Source organism: Camelus bactrianus, chromosome 13, assembly GCF_048773025.1.
Source record: "Camelus bactrianus isolate YW-2024 breed Bactrian camel chromosome 13, ASM4877302v1, whole genome shotgun sequence".
NCBI lineage: Eukaryota > Metazoa > Chordata > Mammalia > Artiodactyla > Camelidae > Camelus > Camelus bactrianus.
Window position 1 is genome coordinate 68,853,915 of NC_133551.1, and position 16,391 is coordinate 68,870,305.

At 48.0% G+C, this 16,391-nt stretch overlaps 1 protein-coding gene and 1 non-coding gene across 5 annotated transcripts in view; one reads left to right on the top strand and one right to left on the bottom strand.

Annotated features, from left to right (window-relative positions):
• Positions 1 to 427: 427 nt before the first annotated feature.
• The window catches only part of SPEN (spen family transcriptional repressor), a 76,365-nt gene continuing 60,401 nt past the window's right edge, over positions 428 to 16,391 (bottom strand). For 3 of the 4 annotated variants that reach the window (XM_045518496.2, XM_045518497.2, XM_045518498.2), the window contains 5 exons: positions 3,897 to 12,042; positions 2,992 to 3,501; positions 2,635 to 2,832; positions 2,174 to 2,332; positions 428 to 1,636 (listed from right to left, as the gene is read on the bottom strand). In XM_045518496.2, coding sequence (XP_045374452.2) covers positions 1,505 to 1,636; positions 2,174 to 2,332; positions 2,635 to 2,832; positions 2,992 to 3,501; positions 3,897 to 12,042 — 9,145 coding nt within the window. In that variant the 3' untranslated portion in view covers positions 428 to 1,504. The remainder of the gene's footprint in view (positions 1,637 to 2,173; positions 2,333 to 2,634; positions 2,833 to 2,991; positions 3,502 to 3,896; positions 12,043 to 16,391) is intronic. The other variant, XM_010957490.3, reaches the window with a different exon arrangement.
• On the top strand, positions 15,355 to 15,427 carry TRNAA-UGC (transfer RNA alanine (anticodon UGC)). The gene has a single exon. It is a non-coding gene; the product is annotated as a tRNA-Ala (tRNA).

The following is a 16,391-nucleotide window of genomic DNA, read 5'->3' on the forward strand; positions in this document are numbered from 1 at the left end:
CTGTCTGGGAGGCAGCTACGAGAACCCCGTCAGGCCAGGCTGTGCCGCTACTACCTGGAGGAGAAAGGGGCAAAAGGCAAGACGCCAAAGCTTGCTTAAGATGTTTCTGTGTTTGGGGTGGGGTGGGTGGTTTTTATTCTTCATCCAACTTGGAAGTGCCTTCAACATTACCCAGGAGCCAGATGGGATCTTCAAGCGTCAGATTTACACCACAGCACGGAAAAATGGTTCTAGTTCTGAGATGAAAATCATTTTTGAACCAGATAAAAATGATCCTTGGGGAGGATTAGTGGAAGAAAGGAAATAGGTCCCATAGACAGACTTGATAGGAGGGTAAGAAAGCAAAAATGGGAGGAGAGCTAGCAGTTCCCATAAGCCAAGGGTCCTTGGCCCTCTTGTCCAAGTGACAATCACATTCACACTTGACGTGTTTTGTATTTTTTAATAAAGTTTGTAATCCAATGGACACACAAAACAAAACTGCGCTGAGAAAGTTTCATAAATTAATAAGTGTTAGGAAGTTGGGGGAGAGGTCAAGGTCACAGGAAGAGGGGAAGCCAGTCTTTTTGTACAGTCTTTTTGTGTGTGTGTGACACTTCCAAATTGCAGGGGCGGGGCCCGTGCTGTAACGAAGCACACTTATACAAATGAGTGACAATACAAAGTCTGAGTATGAAAATAAGATTTTTTCTGAAAACACATTTTTGGCACAGATTAAAAAAAATGTATGTCAGGGAATTTGATTTTTTTAAGTCAGTATTATATATATTTATATATATTATATATTTATATATACACACATCCCAAGTTCTGCATATTCCACCGAGAAAGAGAGTCCTTCCGTTTGCTCTTTTCTGATTGTAAACTGTACATCCTGGGTGATTCTAAGATGATGGAGGCAGGAGAATTAAGAAAGGTGACACATCCAGATGAGCAAGGGGAAGGGTGGGGTGGGGACAAAACAACCCAATGAAATGTTCCTTGACCCCGAGGTTTCAGCAGAAGATCGAAGTCCTGCGTGAGAGTCCACGATGTGTGTTCACATACACCAAGACATCCAGAGCATCACAGCCTGTCTTCACTGTGCAAAAGTCCAAGTCACTAATTTAGTGCAAAGGCAGTTCTGTTTTGTTTCTTAAAAACAAAAAAACAAAAACAAAAACAAAATCAAGATCCACTGCCCTGTTCCTTTTCTCCAGAAAGAGGAGAGAGAAACCCAGCCTCAAGGTGTCTGCAAGTCCATCGGTTGGTGATCTGTCCTTGGGCTAAATGTCATGTAAACATACAAGTAGCAGCACCACTGCCCAGAGGGGTCTGTCCAACTGAGCCGGGCGGGCGAGCAGGAGGGTGAGGCTGGGCGTCTGGCAGTGGAGTCTATCCCCGTCGGCAGCTTCTTCCTCCACTTGGCTGGGTTGTCCTGTGGGATTTTTTTCTTTCTCTCTCTCTTTTTTTTTTTTGCTGCAGAGCCTCAGGAAGATACACCAAGTGGTAACCATTCAGTGGCTCACACAGAGGCAATGACAATCATGAGGTGGGGAGAAATGTTGGAGATGCTGGCCAGGAGGTCAGGGGCCAGACGGGACAGGTGACTCTCAGAGAACTCACAGGGCGGGAAGATCTGCAGCACATAGGCAGGCTGGAGAAGGGGACGAGAGACAAAAATGGGACCTCCTGTCTTCACATCACCCACCCCACGACCAGTCTTCCCTTAAACATTTCCAATCAGGGGCCCTGTCTTCACATCACCCACCCCACGACCAGTCTTCCCTTAAACATTTCCAATCAGGAGCCCCAAAGAAAAGCCCAACACAAAGAGCCAGGTTGAGTCAATTTCCCAACCAGCTAACGTCACCAAGACTTTGTCTGCCAGAAGAATCCAGGCATCAGGAGACTAACATGAACTAACCCCTGGGAACCTCTTCTATTTCATTAAGCTAAAGAAGAACCTCTGCTGTCTTGGCTGTCCTTCGACTGTCTCCAGGATGGGCGATGGCAGACCGCCTGCTGTCTCTATCCAGAATGCCCCTTTGTCCACCTCCTCTGGGACACTTTCCTGGACTACTCTAGTTGGCACTTGGCAGCCCACGGCACCAAGTCAGTCAGACCACCTGACCAGCCCAGACCAGCCCCACCTGTGTGTGTGCGGAGGCAGGATACTGGGCACGGGGCTCACCTGATTGGAGCCAGGGTTCGGAACGTTGATGATCCCTGCCGCCTGCTTGGCCTGCAGATACGTGATGAAGGCAGCCTTGAGGGACTCAGTCTGGCTCACGACGTCCTCTTGGTCACGGCCACAGGGCAGAGCCAGCAGCAGACAGTAATCTGTCTCCACCTGGGGCAGAGGCAGCCATCAGTGATCAGTGCCACCTCACAAAACAGCAGCCCAGGAAGAGTCACAAAAGCCCCCACCTCTGAGATGGTGTTCAAGTCCACCCCCGTATCTGCTGAGTGAAAATAAGCCTGGTCTCTGGGTCTAGAAGCACTTCACACCCAGTGGAGACAGAACATTCCCTTTACCATCCAGTCCAAGAATGCCATGACTGCACCCCATGCTGAGCCAGGGAGACAGGCAGTAGGGGCCACCCCTTTCCCTCCCTGGGGGTGGGCAATTGCCCACCTGGGCCCAAGTCTTACCGTCATCCTTCGGGCAACACCTTCCAGCTGTGAGGCCTCCAGCCGCATCCTCTGGGCAATCCTTAGTGGGGGTCCTCCTTCAGAAAGGGGCAGGGACCGATGGGCCAGGACATTGTTGCCAGAGACAAAGTGGAGCTGCACAGCAGCTGTGTCATTCTTGAGGGCAAGGAGGCCCTGCCACACGATCGGGTACTTCTGCTTACAGGGAAACAAACAGAAGTGAGCTCAGGGCTGGAGAAGAGAGCCATGCTGGCCATGGCCCTAGGCAGCAGCCTGCTGGTCTAAGTGGGGATCTTAAAGACACTGAACACAGCACAAAGCTCGGAGGGTGGAAGGGAAGGCCCTGCCCGGGCTTACCTTCAGAAGCTGGACCATGTCCACAGGCCTCTGGGAAGTCAAGTGTGGAGAGGAATCTTGTTTGGGGGCGGGCTGGGCTTCAGCAAGTGGCAGAGCAAGTCCTGGAGGGGTGCTGGGGCCTGAGGTTGTCGGGACGAACAACGGCTGCTTTGGGGCAGCCTGAGTGGGGAGAGGTGCCGGGAGGTCAGGCTTCATGGAAACAGACACAGGGGAGGGATAGGAGGTCTGGCTTGTTTCCGCCTGCGCCCTCTGGACCTGAACGTGAGGCTCAGCTGGCCTGTTTGCAGGTACGTTTGGGAGGCGAGGCTGCTCTACTCCCGTCTGGGTCCCCTTCGCCTCCTGGGAGACCGGAGGGATCTTGCCGCTTGCTGGCTGGCCCGGCTGGCCGAGCTGGGAGGGCTGGCAGGGCTGCGTGGGCTGGGCAGGCTGTGCGGGCGGCATGGGCTGGAGAGGCTGTGCGGACTGCGCAGGCTGAGCGGGCTGTAAGGGCTCGCCTTCGGGAGCGGGGCCCTGGGTGTTGGGCGGGAAGAGAGAGGGGCAGAGATTCAGTTATGCACGATACCCTGCCCCTAGTCGGCCAGCCCTGGGCTCCCAGGCAGGTCAGCTGCGGGGCCTCTCCTGTGGGCCAGGCCCCCAGAAAGGACTTCACCCGGACTGACATGCTCTTGGGCATTCAGGATTGAGGGTTCTGGTATAAGCAGGTCACCTGTTGCCCACCCCCCACCTCTCCACCTGTTCCCACAAAGAACTCCCTCCATGTCCCTGGCTCCTTGTGCTATGATCTGATCCCTTCATCCCCAGATTTAGGGAGTTCCTCTCTAAACCCACAAAAACAACAACGTATTTTTGGGACCTGGCACCTCCGGCACTACCTGGACCGGAAGGCAGGTTTTTGGTACTCTCACCTGAGCAGGGGCCTTGGTCCGGGAAGGCAGGCCAATGGAGGCAGCAGCAGGAAACTGCGTGTGCGTGAGCTGAGCCGGGCCGTGGTAGGTGCGGATGTCCCCGTACCTGTACTCTTGAAACAGCTCCCCGCTGGAGTGCACGATCTGCACCCCGTGAGTCACCACCACAGGCGGGGTCAGGGGCAGCCCCTGGAGCTGGTTGCTGGGGGTGACTGTGAGGATGCGGGCCTCACTGTGAGGGGTGGGGGCAGGGGCAGCTTTGGCATCTGCCGTCTTGGCAGCCTCTTTTCCTGGCTGCTGAGGGGTCTTGCTGGCTGGTGGCACCTTCACTACCCCATCTGCCGCCCTGGGCTGCTCGCTGACGGCCGTCACGTGGGGATGTACCATGATCCTCACGTCCCGGGGCACGGTGTATGGGTGCAGTCGGTACTCAGACTGCATGACCAGCACCTCCGACTGCACAGGGGCTGTGGCTCGAGCAACAGGGAGGTGGTAATGCACCTCTTCCTCCGGAGGGTGCTGGGAGGCCAGGGCGGGCACACCAGCTGTGGCTGGCTGGGGGGTGCCCGCACGCTGCGGGGCCCGGACCTCTATCTGCTGGGGCTGCAGGGGTGCTCGAGGAGAGTGAAGAGTCTCTGGCCGGATGCTGTAGGTGATGCTGGGCAGCGTGGGCGTGTTCATCCTCACCTCGCCCTGGGACAGGTGGCTGAGGGACACAGTCTGGGTGATGCTGTGGGGCGGCATGATGACAGACTGCTCTGGGTGTATGCTAGAGATGAACTGAGGCACAGGAATGCCTGCAGCCAGCATTACTGTGGCGTTAGTGGAGAGGGCAGTGGACGTGGTGCTGCTGGGTTGGCACGCCCTCGGGAACGGGGATGGAGCAGGCCCACTGGGTCGAGGGGAATGAGCATCTGGCTTTGTGGCCGCCAAGTGGGAGACAGTTCGATCAGTTGGGGTAGTGGGCCCCGAGGTGACGTGGTTCACTTCTGAAGGCAGTTTGCTGGGCAGAGCAGGGGGATGGTGGGGTGTAAGAGTGGACCCCAGGTTAGCCGGCTGAAGGACCTTGGTCTCTATTTTGAGGGTGACGGGGTCAGCAAGCTTTTTGTTAGTGGTGACTATGCTTGGGGTGAGGACCAGCTGGTTGTGAACCAGCACTGGGGGTGTGTTTATGCCCTGGGTGAGGACCTTCACCGTGCCGCCCTGGGTGACAGGTGTGGACACAGAGAGGTGAATGGGCTCAGGCTTCTCCAAGGACGGACGATCAGCTTTAACAGATGAAATCACAGGAGATGCGTTGTACGTCTGGGCAGTTAGCACCAGAGTAGAATGGGTGGCCACATTTGCGTAGCCTGAAGGCGCCTGAGGGCCTTTGGGTGGAGGCTGCGAGGGCGTGACAGAGTCTGGTTTGACCTGGGACTTGGATACCGACTGCTGAAATTCAATGTCCATCGCACTTGCTGGGGGGATCTGGCTAATCTTGGCACTGATCCGCTGTGGGCCTTCAGTCTTCTGCCCTGAATAGCTCAGGAGTACCACCCCTTCTGAAGTGTTCACACGCAGCCCAGCGCCAGAGCCAGTGTCTGCCGGACGTTCGTCAATCACAGACATAGACCCCGGGTGGAACCGACTGTTGTCAGTAGCACTGGGTCTCTGTTTGCACTTTGATGGTGCAATCACTGCCCCCGCCACAGTCACTGCACCCGCTGTTGTGGCAGTCACCCCTCCAGATGCCGAAGTCACCGCACCCGCTGTGACCGTCACCGCACCTGCGCTGGCGTTCACTGCGCCCGTGGCAGCATTCACTGCACCTGTGGCGGCGTTCACCACACTGGTGGCGGCGTTCACTGGAGTGGTGAGGACATTCACTGGCCCCGTGAGAACATTCACTGGTCCCTTTAGGACATTCACAGGGCCAGCAGGAGTGTTCACCAAGCCTTTCAGCGTGGCCACCGAGCCCTTCACAGGGCCTTTCAGTGCATTCACTGGGCCAGTCAGTGCGTTCACTGGGACCAGGGAGACATTGACCAGGCCGGTCAGGGCACTCACCAGGCCAGTCAGGGTTTGTGGAGCTGGTTTTGCCAGAGTTATCTTTTGTGAATTCTCCAAATCAATGCTGACAGGCATTCGGCTAATAACAGAAGTAATTTTGGGAGCAATAACTGGAGTAACCTTCTCTTTGTCAGCAGCTACTGGAACTTCTGAGGCCTGGGTGTCGGAGGTGTTAGTTACTGGAGCTGCTGGTTTTTCCTCTAAAAGCGGCTTTTTAGATTCCACTGGAGGGGGCAGGGTCTCATGCAGGCAAGGGGTGGCACTTACAGGCTCTGCAATGGCAGTTGTGACACTCGTGGAAGTGACGCCCGTAGCAGACACGTACTTAGGGTCCATGAGGATCTTTCTCAGCGTGCTGGAGCTGGTGTCGATGTCAGAGGCCTTTGTGTCTGGGGGAAGAGCTGGAGATGGGGTGGACTGCGCCCGTGGCTCCTCCTGCCTTGTGATCCACTCTGTCACCTTGGGAGGGGGACTCTGGTGTGGGACACCCCCAGCAGTAATTGGGGGTGGGAGCTTTGCTGCAGTTACAGAAGGAATTGTGGGGGTAGGCATGCTAGAGTCACTGGGCGGGGTCACTGGGTCACTTTCGATGATGGAATGTACCCTGAATCTGGCTTGAGGCTCATCATCCACGGGGGCTGGCTGTGAGGGAGGGGGAAGGTCTGGGAGAGCAGATGCTTTGGTTGGAGTCTTTTCTTCAACACTGCTTTCTTGGGACAAACTTTCCATGGATGGAGTCTTGCCTGGGTCAGAAGCACAAGACTCAGAGGGAGTGGACTGGGGCCCGTCACTCTGCTTTTCCTCCTGTGGAGTTTCTAGGGGCGGTATCGTTGCCCCCTCATTTGCAGCAGGGCTCTTGCTTTGAACTTGGTCAGGTTCGGAGACATGCGTCTCTGCGGCGCCCCCCGTTTTCTTGCTTGTATTCCGTTTGCGGCGTGATCGACTTGTCTTCTGGCGCCCTTTGTCTTTCCGAGCAAGAGTCACTTCTGCCTCTTTTGATCCCTTGGCTTCTGGCACTGGGAGGGAGGTTTCGCTGCCGCTCTCTTTGGCTTCCTTGGTATCTGCTGGGCCCACTGTGGGGTCAGGTGCACTGCCTGGTGGCCTAGAAGACTCTGTGGCAACCTCAGTCTCTAAGATGCCAGACACAGCCTCATCGGTCTCGGGCTCCATTCCTTCCTCTGGAGGCTGCAGATCTGTCTGAGATTCTGCAGGGAATGGTGGAGGTGCTGGGAAGTTTTCTGGCTCCCCAGAAATGTCATTTATGATGGAACCAATGGCTGCAGCCAGCTCTGTTTCGCTGGCTTGGTGTGCGGGCTTGTCCCCATCCTCTGTGGAGAGGCCCTCCGGGGCATCTGTGGCTGCCGCCTTGAAGGCCGCGGGGGCTGACGTTTCCGTGAGCTTCTCGATGTTCTCCACGGCCTGCTCCAGCTCCATCTGCTTGGCTAACTGATTTGCTTCTGGGGATGGCTTAGAGGCAGAAACATCTTCTTCCTTCTCTGGTTCCTTGCCCAGGTCAGCTGGTTCACTGTTCAACTGCGATGATAAACTACCCTCCTTTTGAGGACTCTCGCTCTTCTCAGGGGAAACTGCCACGACCCCAGCTTCCTTTTCCACCGGTGGCCCTGCAGGGCCTGCAGCCACACTGGGACTTACAGTGGCTTCCAAATTTTTCAGATTTGCAGATTTGTCCACCGCTGACCTAGAGTTCCGAGATCTTCCTCTCTTTGACTTGGAGTTTTTCTCAGGGGCTGTTTTTTTCTCCACCACTTCAACTGGGGGGGCTTCTGGTGGATTCCTGTCTGTGCCAATTTCTTTTTTGTCACGTTTCTGTTCACTTCCTGCTTCTTCTTTATCAGCCTTGGATTTTGTGTTATTTTCTTTCACGTTTACTTGGGGACCCACCTCAGTGGTGGCCTCAGGACGTTCAGCATCAACTTTCGGTTCATTTTTCCCCCTCTTCCCTTGTTGGCCACCAGCAGCTACTTTTTGGGATCGGGGGGATCTCCATCCCTCGGCTGGTTTGACTGTTTCAACAGGTTCTTTCGCCTCAGTCTCATCATCTTCATCAGCTCGACGGCGTGTTTTTGGAGGCCTTCCCCTCCGAGGGGTGGTGGGAACCACCGCAGCCTCCTGAAGCTCTCGCTCCAGTCTCTTCCTGGTCACTCGCGGTTGCTCGACGGGCTCCTTGACTGGCGAGCGGCTCTCATGGTCACCCATGGTCGCGTAGACACTCCTGACATTCCGGCGCCTGGTCCGGCTGAGGGGCAAGCTTGGCTCAGGGTGTTCAGGGTCCGCAGCCATGTTTTTAGAGGCAGTCCTTGTAATCTTCTCTGCCTCCATCTTCAATTCTAAAAGCTTCTGTGCTTCTCCCCGAGGAGAATTGGACCGCTTGAGCTTTTCCCGGTCTATCCTCTCACTCTTCCTCGTGACTGGCTTCTCCACCATACTTGCTGCAGCTGCCTGAACAGGGGTCTTGGAACGTTTACTTTTGTTTGGCTTTTTATCCTTTGCGGCAACTGGAGGGTCAGCCTCTGCATCTTCAGGAGCCTGAGGCGGAACCTCAGGAACAGCTTCAGCTTTTGGGTTTGCATTAGGTTCAACATTCGCAGCTGAGTCTGGCTTTTCCACTTTTGGCTCATCAGCTTCCTCAGGCTTCTGCGCTGGTTTTGAAAGTGTTTGGGAACTGTCAGGTTCTGGCTCTACACTGCTCTCTACCTGGGAAAATGAGGCCCCAGGAGTTGGAGGCTTGGCGTCCAGACAAGGCAGGTGATCAACTGATGAGCTTTCTTCAACAGCTAAAGGAGTCTCGGCGACATCTTTCCTGGTGTCTACTCCTGGGGGCAAGTCTGCCTGTTCAGGTTGCTCTGCAGTGACAGGAGCCAGGTCAGATACAGGTTTCGCTTCTTCTGACACAGAGTCTGGCTCCGTGGCCTTCTCTTCTGTCACCGAAGGCACCTCTCCTGTTTTTTCACCAGCTGTCTTCTCCAGCGATGGTGATGCTGACTCTGGGGCTGCAACTGTGACACTCGGAGGCCCCGTCGAAGATGGAGTTTTCAGTTCTGACTCTTTATTCTCAGGAGCAGATTCTGGAGTCTTGGGGTGATCCTCTGTATCTTCCTGTTTCTCAGCCTCTTGGGGTTTTTGGTCTTTTTCTTTTTCTTTCTGTTGCATCCGTGTGAGTTCCATAAATCTGCTATGGAAAAGCACTACCGGCTCTTGGATCAGATCGGCTGTGCTATTCACTCCATCAGATGCCTGCCTCCCATATAACCTGCCAGAAACGAGGTCAGGTTCTTCGTCTTTTCTCTCTAGATGCTGTAGTCGCTTGGAATCTTGTTCGAAGATTGAGCTGTGTAAAAAACGAGAAGCAAATAATTCTTGCCTTTCCTGTTCTTCTTCTTTATGGTCATCTTTTTTATCATCCATTTTTCCTTCTGAATCAGTCCGAATTTTCTTCTTTTTCATGTACCAGGATGGAATAGGTCTTGGAGCAGAGTCAACCTTTTCTTTATCTTTGTTGTTTCGAAAATTAGCAAATCGCGAGTCCCAATCAAGAAAAGACCAATTTTCTTCTCGGGATGAAGAGAGGGATTTAGCTCTTTCAAGCAAAGCCTTGGTGTCTGGGGTGATTGTCTTATCCAATGCAAAAGAATAAAATTTGTTCCTTTCTAAAGAACTGGAGAGTCTTTCATCTCTCTCACGTAGTTTGTCTTCTCTGTCCCTCAATAAAAAAGACAATCGAGAGCTTTCATATAACGCAGAGGCTCTGGGAGAGTGAGATTTGTGTTCACCATCCTCATCAGAATCAGAAGGCACCTCACCAGGTTCCAAGTCACGTACAGACCTCTTTCGGAGGCTGTCTCTCTTAATTATGGTGTTTGGGAAACTCACATCGAATTTGCTGGCATCTTGTTTCGTTTGAGAGTCCCACCGATTTAGCTCATCTTCAGAATTCAAGACAGATAGCTTTATTTTAGCCATGTCTGCCATCTGTTCTCTCCTGCTAGAATCATAAGGATTAAATTTTAAGGACTCTTCCCTGACTGTTATGTTAGAATAGGGGAGACTTTTTTCATCTACTTTAGGAGACCCTTTTAATGACATTAGCCTAGGGGAGCCAATGGGGTCATCATCTTCATGGAAGGAACCATGTCGGATACTAGGAGAACCACCAGTTCTTTCAGAATCTTCACTGATTTGGCGTGAACTTCTGTAGTTCCTCTCTCTCTTAGTGCTGATGTCAAAATCGACGTGGTCCATCCTTTTCTTTTTGCTGGGAGGAGAGTCGTCAGTGACATCCTGAGGGGGTTTGCCTACCTCATGAACAAGACTACGTCTTTCATATTCATCCACATCCTTTTTAGGACTGCCGAACTTTTCAGACTTGGCTATTTCCATCTCCATCTGCTGTTTTCTACGACTCTGCTCCATTTGTTTTCGGTAACTCTGCGTGTGATCAATATCTATGCCAATTTTTTCTTCAGTATTTACTGAATGTGGTTTCTCTTGGCCTGATTTACACTCAAGTGTTTCATCACGAAGACTGCAATAGTTTTTCCTATTATCTTCTCTGTCTGGTCCTTGATCATCTAATAGCTGCAGCTGTTTGAGCTGTGGTTTGGAGGGAGTGGGTTTTTTTGGCTGGATTTCTTGGTTTTCCACAGATTCACCTACTGGTTCTCCCAGCCTTGCTTGTAGGTCTGAGCTGGGCCTTGAGCCAGTCGCAACAGAAATACTGGCAAGCTCCTGACAGTCTTTGGGGCTGGGAACAGCATTAAGTCTGTCTAGTTTGATTTTTTTAGATTCTCTTTTAAGAATTTCTTTCCTCACAGGCTTTCTTTCAGACTCTCCTTCCCTCAGCAGAATGACATCTCTTGATATGTCAGGCTGCTTTTTTAAAAGCACCCGAGCATCCTCCATCTCTGGACTACTTTTCTTGACTTCTGATTTTTGCCTTTCTGCTTTCAAACTGGAATCTGCAAAACGCCTTTTCCTTGCTTCCAGCTTCTCCAGATCCACAGCACTCACCCCGTCAGCACTCTGCTCTGGTTTTAGGTGCTTCCTGGGTTTAGGCCTGCCTTCCTTATCTGCCACTTCTACGTGGCTTGAAAGCCCCTTTTCCTTTGGCATTTTCATCCTAACAGATTCTAGTTTCGACAACTCAGATTTTGCAGGCTCTGTTTGAGAGACCTGAAGTTTCTGATCTAGGGCAGAAGACTTGACAGTGTCATTATCAAGCTTGGCTTTTAACTTTTCCAAAGGAGGGTGGTCAATAACTTTCCCCTCTTTTTCTTTCACTCGAGTCAAAACCACACAAGGCATCAGTTCCAAGCGGTTTTTTGCTACTCCTTCTTTGTCAGCTTTCTCTCTGCTCAGTTTATTTGAACTCCTAGATTTTTCAGGACTCTGTTCTCTCTCGTTTTCTTGGTCTGTTTCTGAAGACTGAGAACTAGGGGAATGAACTTTTCCTTTTCGTTTCTGCTTGTCAGTTTTATCCTTTTCCACTTTTTCCTTCCTTATTAAGCGCCTCTCTCTTTCTACTCTCTCAGAATCAAAAGTTCGTTCTTTATCAGTCTTTTCATTTTTTGTATAGCGTTCCAAACGAGGCTTGTCAAGTTTCTCATATCTTGGAGGGGAAAGTGAGCTACAGCTTCCACTCCGGTCCGAGGATCGGCTGTAAATCCTCCTCTCAGAATCACTAGGCAATCTCTCTGACTGTGAGGGTGATGCTCCAGGACTCTGTGGGCGTCGCAAGTGCACTGGACTCTGACTGCGTTCAATTGGCCTCCTCTCGTGGTCTCTGTCCCGGTCAGACTCAAATCTTTCACGTTCTCTTTCCCGTTCCCTTTGCCTGTAACTGTATTCCCGAATATCTTGTTCATAAGGATCATTTCTGTAATCCCTATATTCCCGGGGATCATCATAATACCGTGATTCATAGTAGTCTCCTTGGTAAGTTTCCCATTCTGAATAAAACTCTCTCCCTCGAGCTGGATAGTCCCGTCTGGAATCCTCAGGATATGTGCCTGGAGTACGAACATTCTCATAATATGTACGATCTTGGCTATAGTCGTAAGATCCCCTTCGTTCTTCTCTGCCAAAAGACAAAAAATAATTTATTTGTTTTGTTTCCTCATCACTTACACATTAATCATACATATGAGATTACAAAGTCCAGCTTCAAAAAGTCTTTGCCATTATTTAACTATTAGACCTGCACTGTCTATACCGTAGCTACAAGCCACATGTGGCTACTGAGAATTTGAAATATGGCTAGTCTAAACTGAGATGTAAGTATAAAATACACACTGAATTTGGTAGATTTAGTTTTTTTAAAAATAGGAAAAGAAATTAGTAATTAATTTAGATTATATGTTGAAACAATATTTTAGATATATTGAGTTAATAAAATTTCATCTTTGCTTTTTACTAAACCACATATGTAAGCTTGCATTACACTTCTATTGGACTTGGACAGCTGTGCTTCAGCCCTTTTTAAATTTTTTTTGGTATCAGTTGTCATGACTTACAATGAGCAATAGTATTAAACAGCATCGCATCCCACATTTCTAAGTCTTTTCTGCCAAAAGATATTTTTACCACAACTTGAGAAACAAATCTACTGTTTAAAAAGATAGGTAACAATTTAAAATCTTTCCACCCATGCAACCTGTATATTGGTAACACCTCTACCTCAATTCACAACTTAAAAAGACACAGTGGGCGCCAGTCTCCCTGGGTTCAGTCTCCTCACTTGTAAAATGATTAACTTTTTCCTCATAAAACCCTTAAGATTAAATAACATTTGTAAAAACTTTCCTAGCACAATACAAGGCACATACTTGGCCTTCAGTAAATGTTAGTTTTCCCCAATCCACCAACTAACAGATCAGGTGATTACAAACTGGGTGAGATGATTCCTTAATTGTAAAAGAATTCACCACAGGTTTTCTCCCACAGTGACGTGTCCCACTGCATTCAAAATAGGATTAAATTTACATGCAAGAACATGTATGGTGTATAAAATGAAATTCACCTGTAACAGAGGCCAATTCCTTCACTCCTGTTCACTTTCAGTGTTTGTTCTCTTAGGCAGGTATGGCTTGCTCATTCTACATAGTACTGCCAGTAGTGGCTCAATTAAACATAACAAACCTAGAACTTAAGCCTCTAAAGTAAAGGCATGAGCTTTTGTCTTCTTGGCTCACAGCAAGTACTCAAGTATTTGCTGAAAGAATAAACCTTAGAAAAATATATGTCAAAGCTGCTACTGGGAGATGTTCTAACCCATTTTCAATAGCAAATGAAGCATCGAGACTTATCATTCAAACACTGGAAGCATCAATAACACATTATTATATGCATTTATACTGCACTTTTTCATTTCAAAGACAGTACTTTATGACATATCTATGATACTTGATTTAACTGGATCCAAGATGGTCCTTCTACAGTTCCACAGGAATCAGATTCCTTGCTTCAATAGTGATGAGCCGTCTTGCAAATGAATGTTATCAGTCACGGAGTAAGGCTAATTTAACTCATTACCACCAGCAAAATATAAACTTCAAGGAAGCATCACTTTTGTATGTAAAGTTGAACACACTGTAAGTTTTCTAATAAAAAGTGGTTAGGAAATCTAGAATGATACTAGTTTACTGCCCACATTAAAAGTAGGTTTTAAAATAGTTTCCAGATATTTTTTAAATTAAGCAAACTAAAACTACATCCAAAATATGAAAAAAGCTACAGAAGTCAAAGGTATATGTGTAAATGTTAGTGCTGCACTCTTCAGTTTAATAAATAATGGTTCTGTACATATTTTGTCAGGCCCTAGGACTACCAAAAAAAAAAAAAAAAGAACATTCCTGCCATTAAGGAACTCAAGTAAAGAGACAATAGAACTGAACACTGATACTATGTACAAAAGACTCTAGCAGGACCTGGAGGGATTCTGAAAGGTCAGGTTTTGAGGAAACTCTATTCCTACGACTGCACAATATCCAAACTACCATAAGTAGGTGGGAAATTTGTCTAAAGCATATTGTGACCCTACAAATTCATCTTGAGAATCACTCTGGTAAAAGTAAAGCTCAGTGCACTAGCAGGTAGGAGCCCTGGGTTCATTCCCAGCCCAACTACTTAGTAGCCCGTGAGCTTAACAGCAAAGTCATCTGATCTTCAGTTCCTACTGTAAGTAACACATGACAAGAGTCATGACCCCATTTCCCTGACACAGTACTTGAGGGAATAAAAGAAATACTACTTTTAAACTTTAGAGCCCTATGTAAATGGATCATCATTTGCATTCCTCAGCTAAACCGTCATTAGGAGTAAACAATTTTTTTTCATTTATTCATCAACTATTCAGTGGAATGACTTCCTTCCACTCTACAGAAAGGGCAAAGATTCTCAAGTTCCATTGCAAGGAATGCATTCCAGAAGCACTGCCATCTGAAACCAAATGGGGTAAAACTGGGTCACAGTGAAGGCCCACACCCTCCCGCTTCCTACTTTAGGAAATAAACTCCACTCAACAGGGATAAATAACCACGGGTAAGAACCAAAGAACAAAGCCAGAACCAGATCAGTAAACTGGGTGAATTTAAGTAGCAATATACAAAAACTAACACTCACACAGCATTATCCAACCCTCACAAGACACTGTTCTTTGACAAATATTTAAGAGTATGCACAGGGGGTTTTAATGGAATTTTTACGTCTTAGGTGCCACTAGACCATCAACACACTTTCCACTCACTCATGGAGAAGAATTCCTGTAAGTATTTAAAGTATTAACAATGACATCAGACTGTTACTTGGGGAGCCAGGATGGAGAACTCTCCCAATAGACACATTCTTTTACATATGTTCATTCTCTCTCTCTCACACACACACACACACAAAATTGACAGAAAAATTCAGAATGTGAGTTCCAATCTACTAGTGAAAAACCATCAAAAGCCTAGGACTTCAAGCTTTTAGAAGTCTGGCTGTAGGGGACATTTTTAATTTTAAAAGCTTCCAAGTATACAATGACCATTACACAATACTCCACAAGCAAATGATAAAGAAATATATACCTTCTATGATTTAAACGAAAATGAATTGGCGAGAAGAGGCAGTAAAAGGGAATGCATTCAACAGATTTCTGGCAGCACAATCAGGATTTGGCTCATGTAGAGCCCTTTTATACTTGAGTGTCTAAAGGCATTTTTCAAACAGCCTTTTGTCTAACATGTATAGGGGTGGAGACTTACTGGTAACATTCCAGGAGACTTAATCACAGAGGAATGTTTGGACAAACAGCTTCATCATATGGATGATAGTTTCCATTTTCAAATATGATCAGCTATTGAAGAACCTGGTGACACTGTTAGGATGTTTTAATAATACTGGTCTAGGGGGAGGGTATAGCTCAGTGGTAGAGTGCTTGTCTTGCATGCACAAGGTCCTGGGTTCAATCCCCAGTACCTCCACTTAAAAAATAATAAATAAACCTAACTGCCTCCTTCCCTTAAAAAAGGCATTCTTAATAATATTTGTCTAAAAAATAATCAAGCATCTGTTCTGGGGCAATTTTAAGCTAATGGAGATAACCTGATTCAGACTGTGAGACCTTAACTTAAATGACTCTAACTTAAATGATTCTGATTCTGAACTAAACCTTAAATGATTCTATAATGTTCCCTACAAGCAGCAGAAAAATAACAAATACTACATTACCATGACTGAAAATATTAACAAGGAGAAGTAAGGTTTACTTTTTACATCACTAAAGTTACCAATTTATTTATGGTCTGGCTTACTAATTCACAAATTATTTAAGAGATCTGAATTTAAAACAAAGCCCTTGATAGTCTTTTGAGGGGTTTTTTTTGTAAGACTTTTTAAAGCACAGTCGGTTTACAAAGTTGTGTTAAAAATTTACCATTTTAAACATCTTTTTTTTTTTAATGGAGGTATTGAAACCAGGACCTTGTGCATGCTAAGCATGTGCTCCACGACTGAGCTATTACCCTCCCTCACCTTTTAAATTAATTCTATGAGCAAGGGGGACAGTGTAGCTCAGTGGCAGAGGGCATGCCTAGGATGCACAAGGGTCCTGGGTTCAATCCCCAGTACCTCCATTAAATAAATAAACCTAATTAACAACCCCCCCCCCCCAAAAAAAAACAAAAAGGAAAAAATTTAATTCCATGAGCTCATGTATGGTGACAACCTGGATGCTGTCATTAGTAAATATATAGGGCATTTAAGCGGGAGAAGGGGTGGGAAGTGATAGACTGGGAGTTCAAAATTTGTAGATATTGACAGGCATATGTAGAATAGATAAACAAGATTATATTGTTAGCACAAGGAAATATATACAAGATCTTGTGGTAGCTCACAGCGAAAAAAAATGTGATAATATATGTATGTTCACGTATAACTGAAAAATTG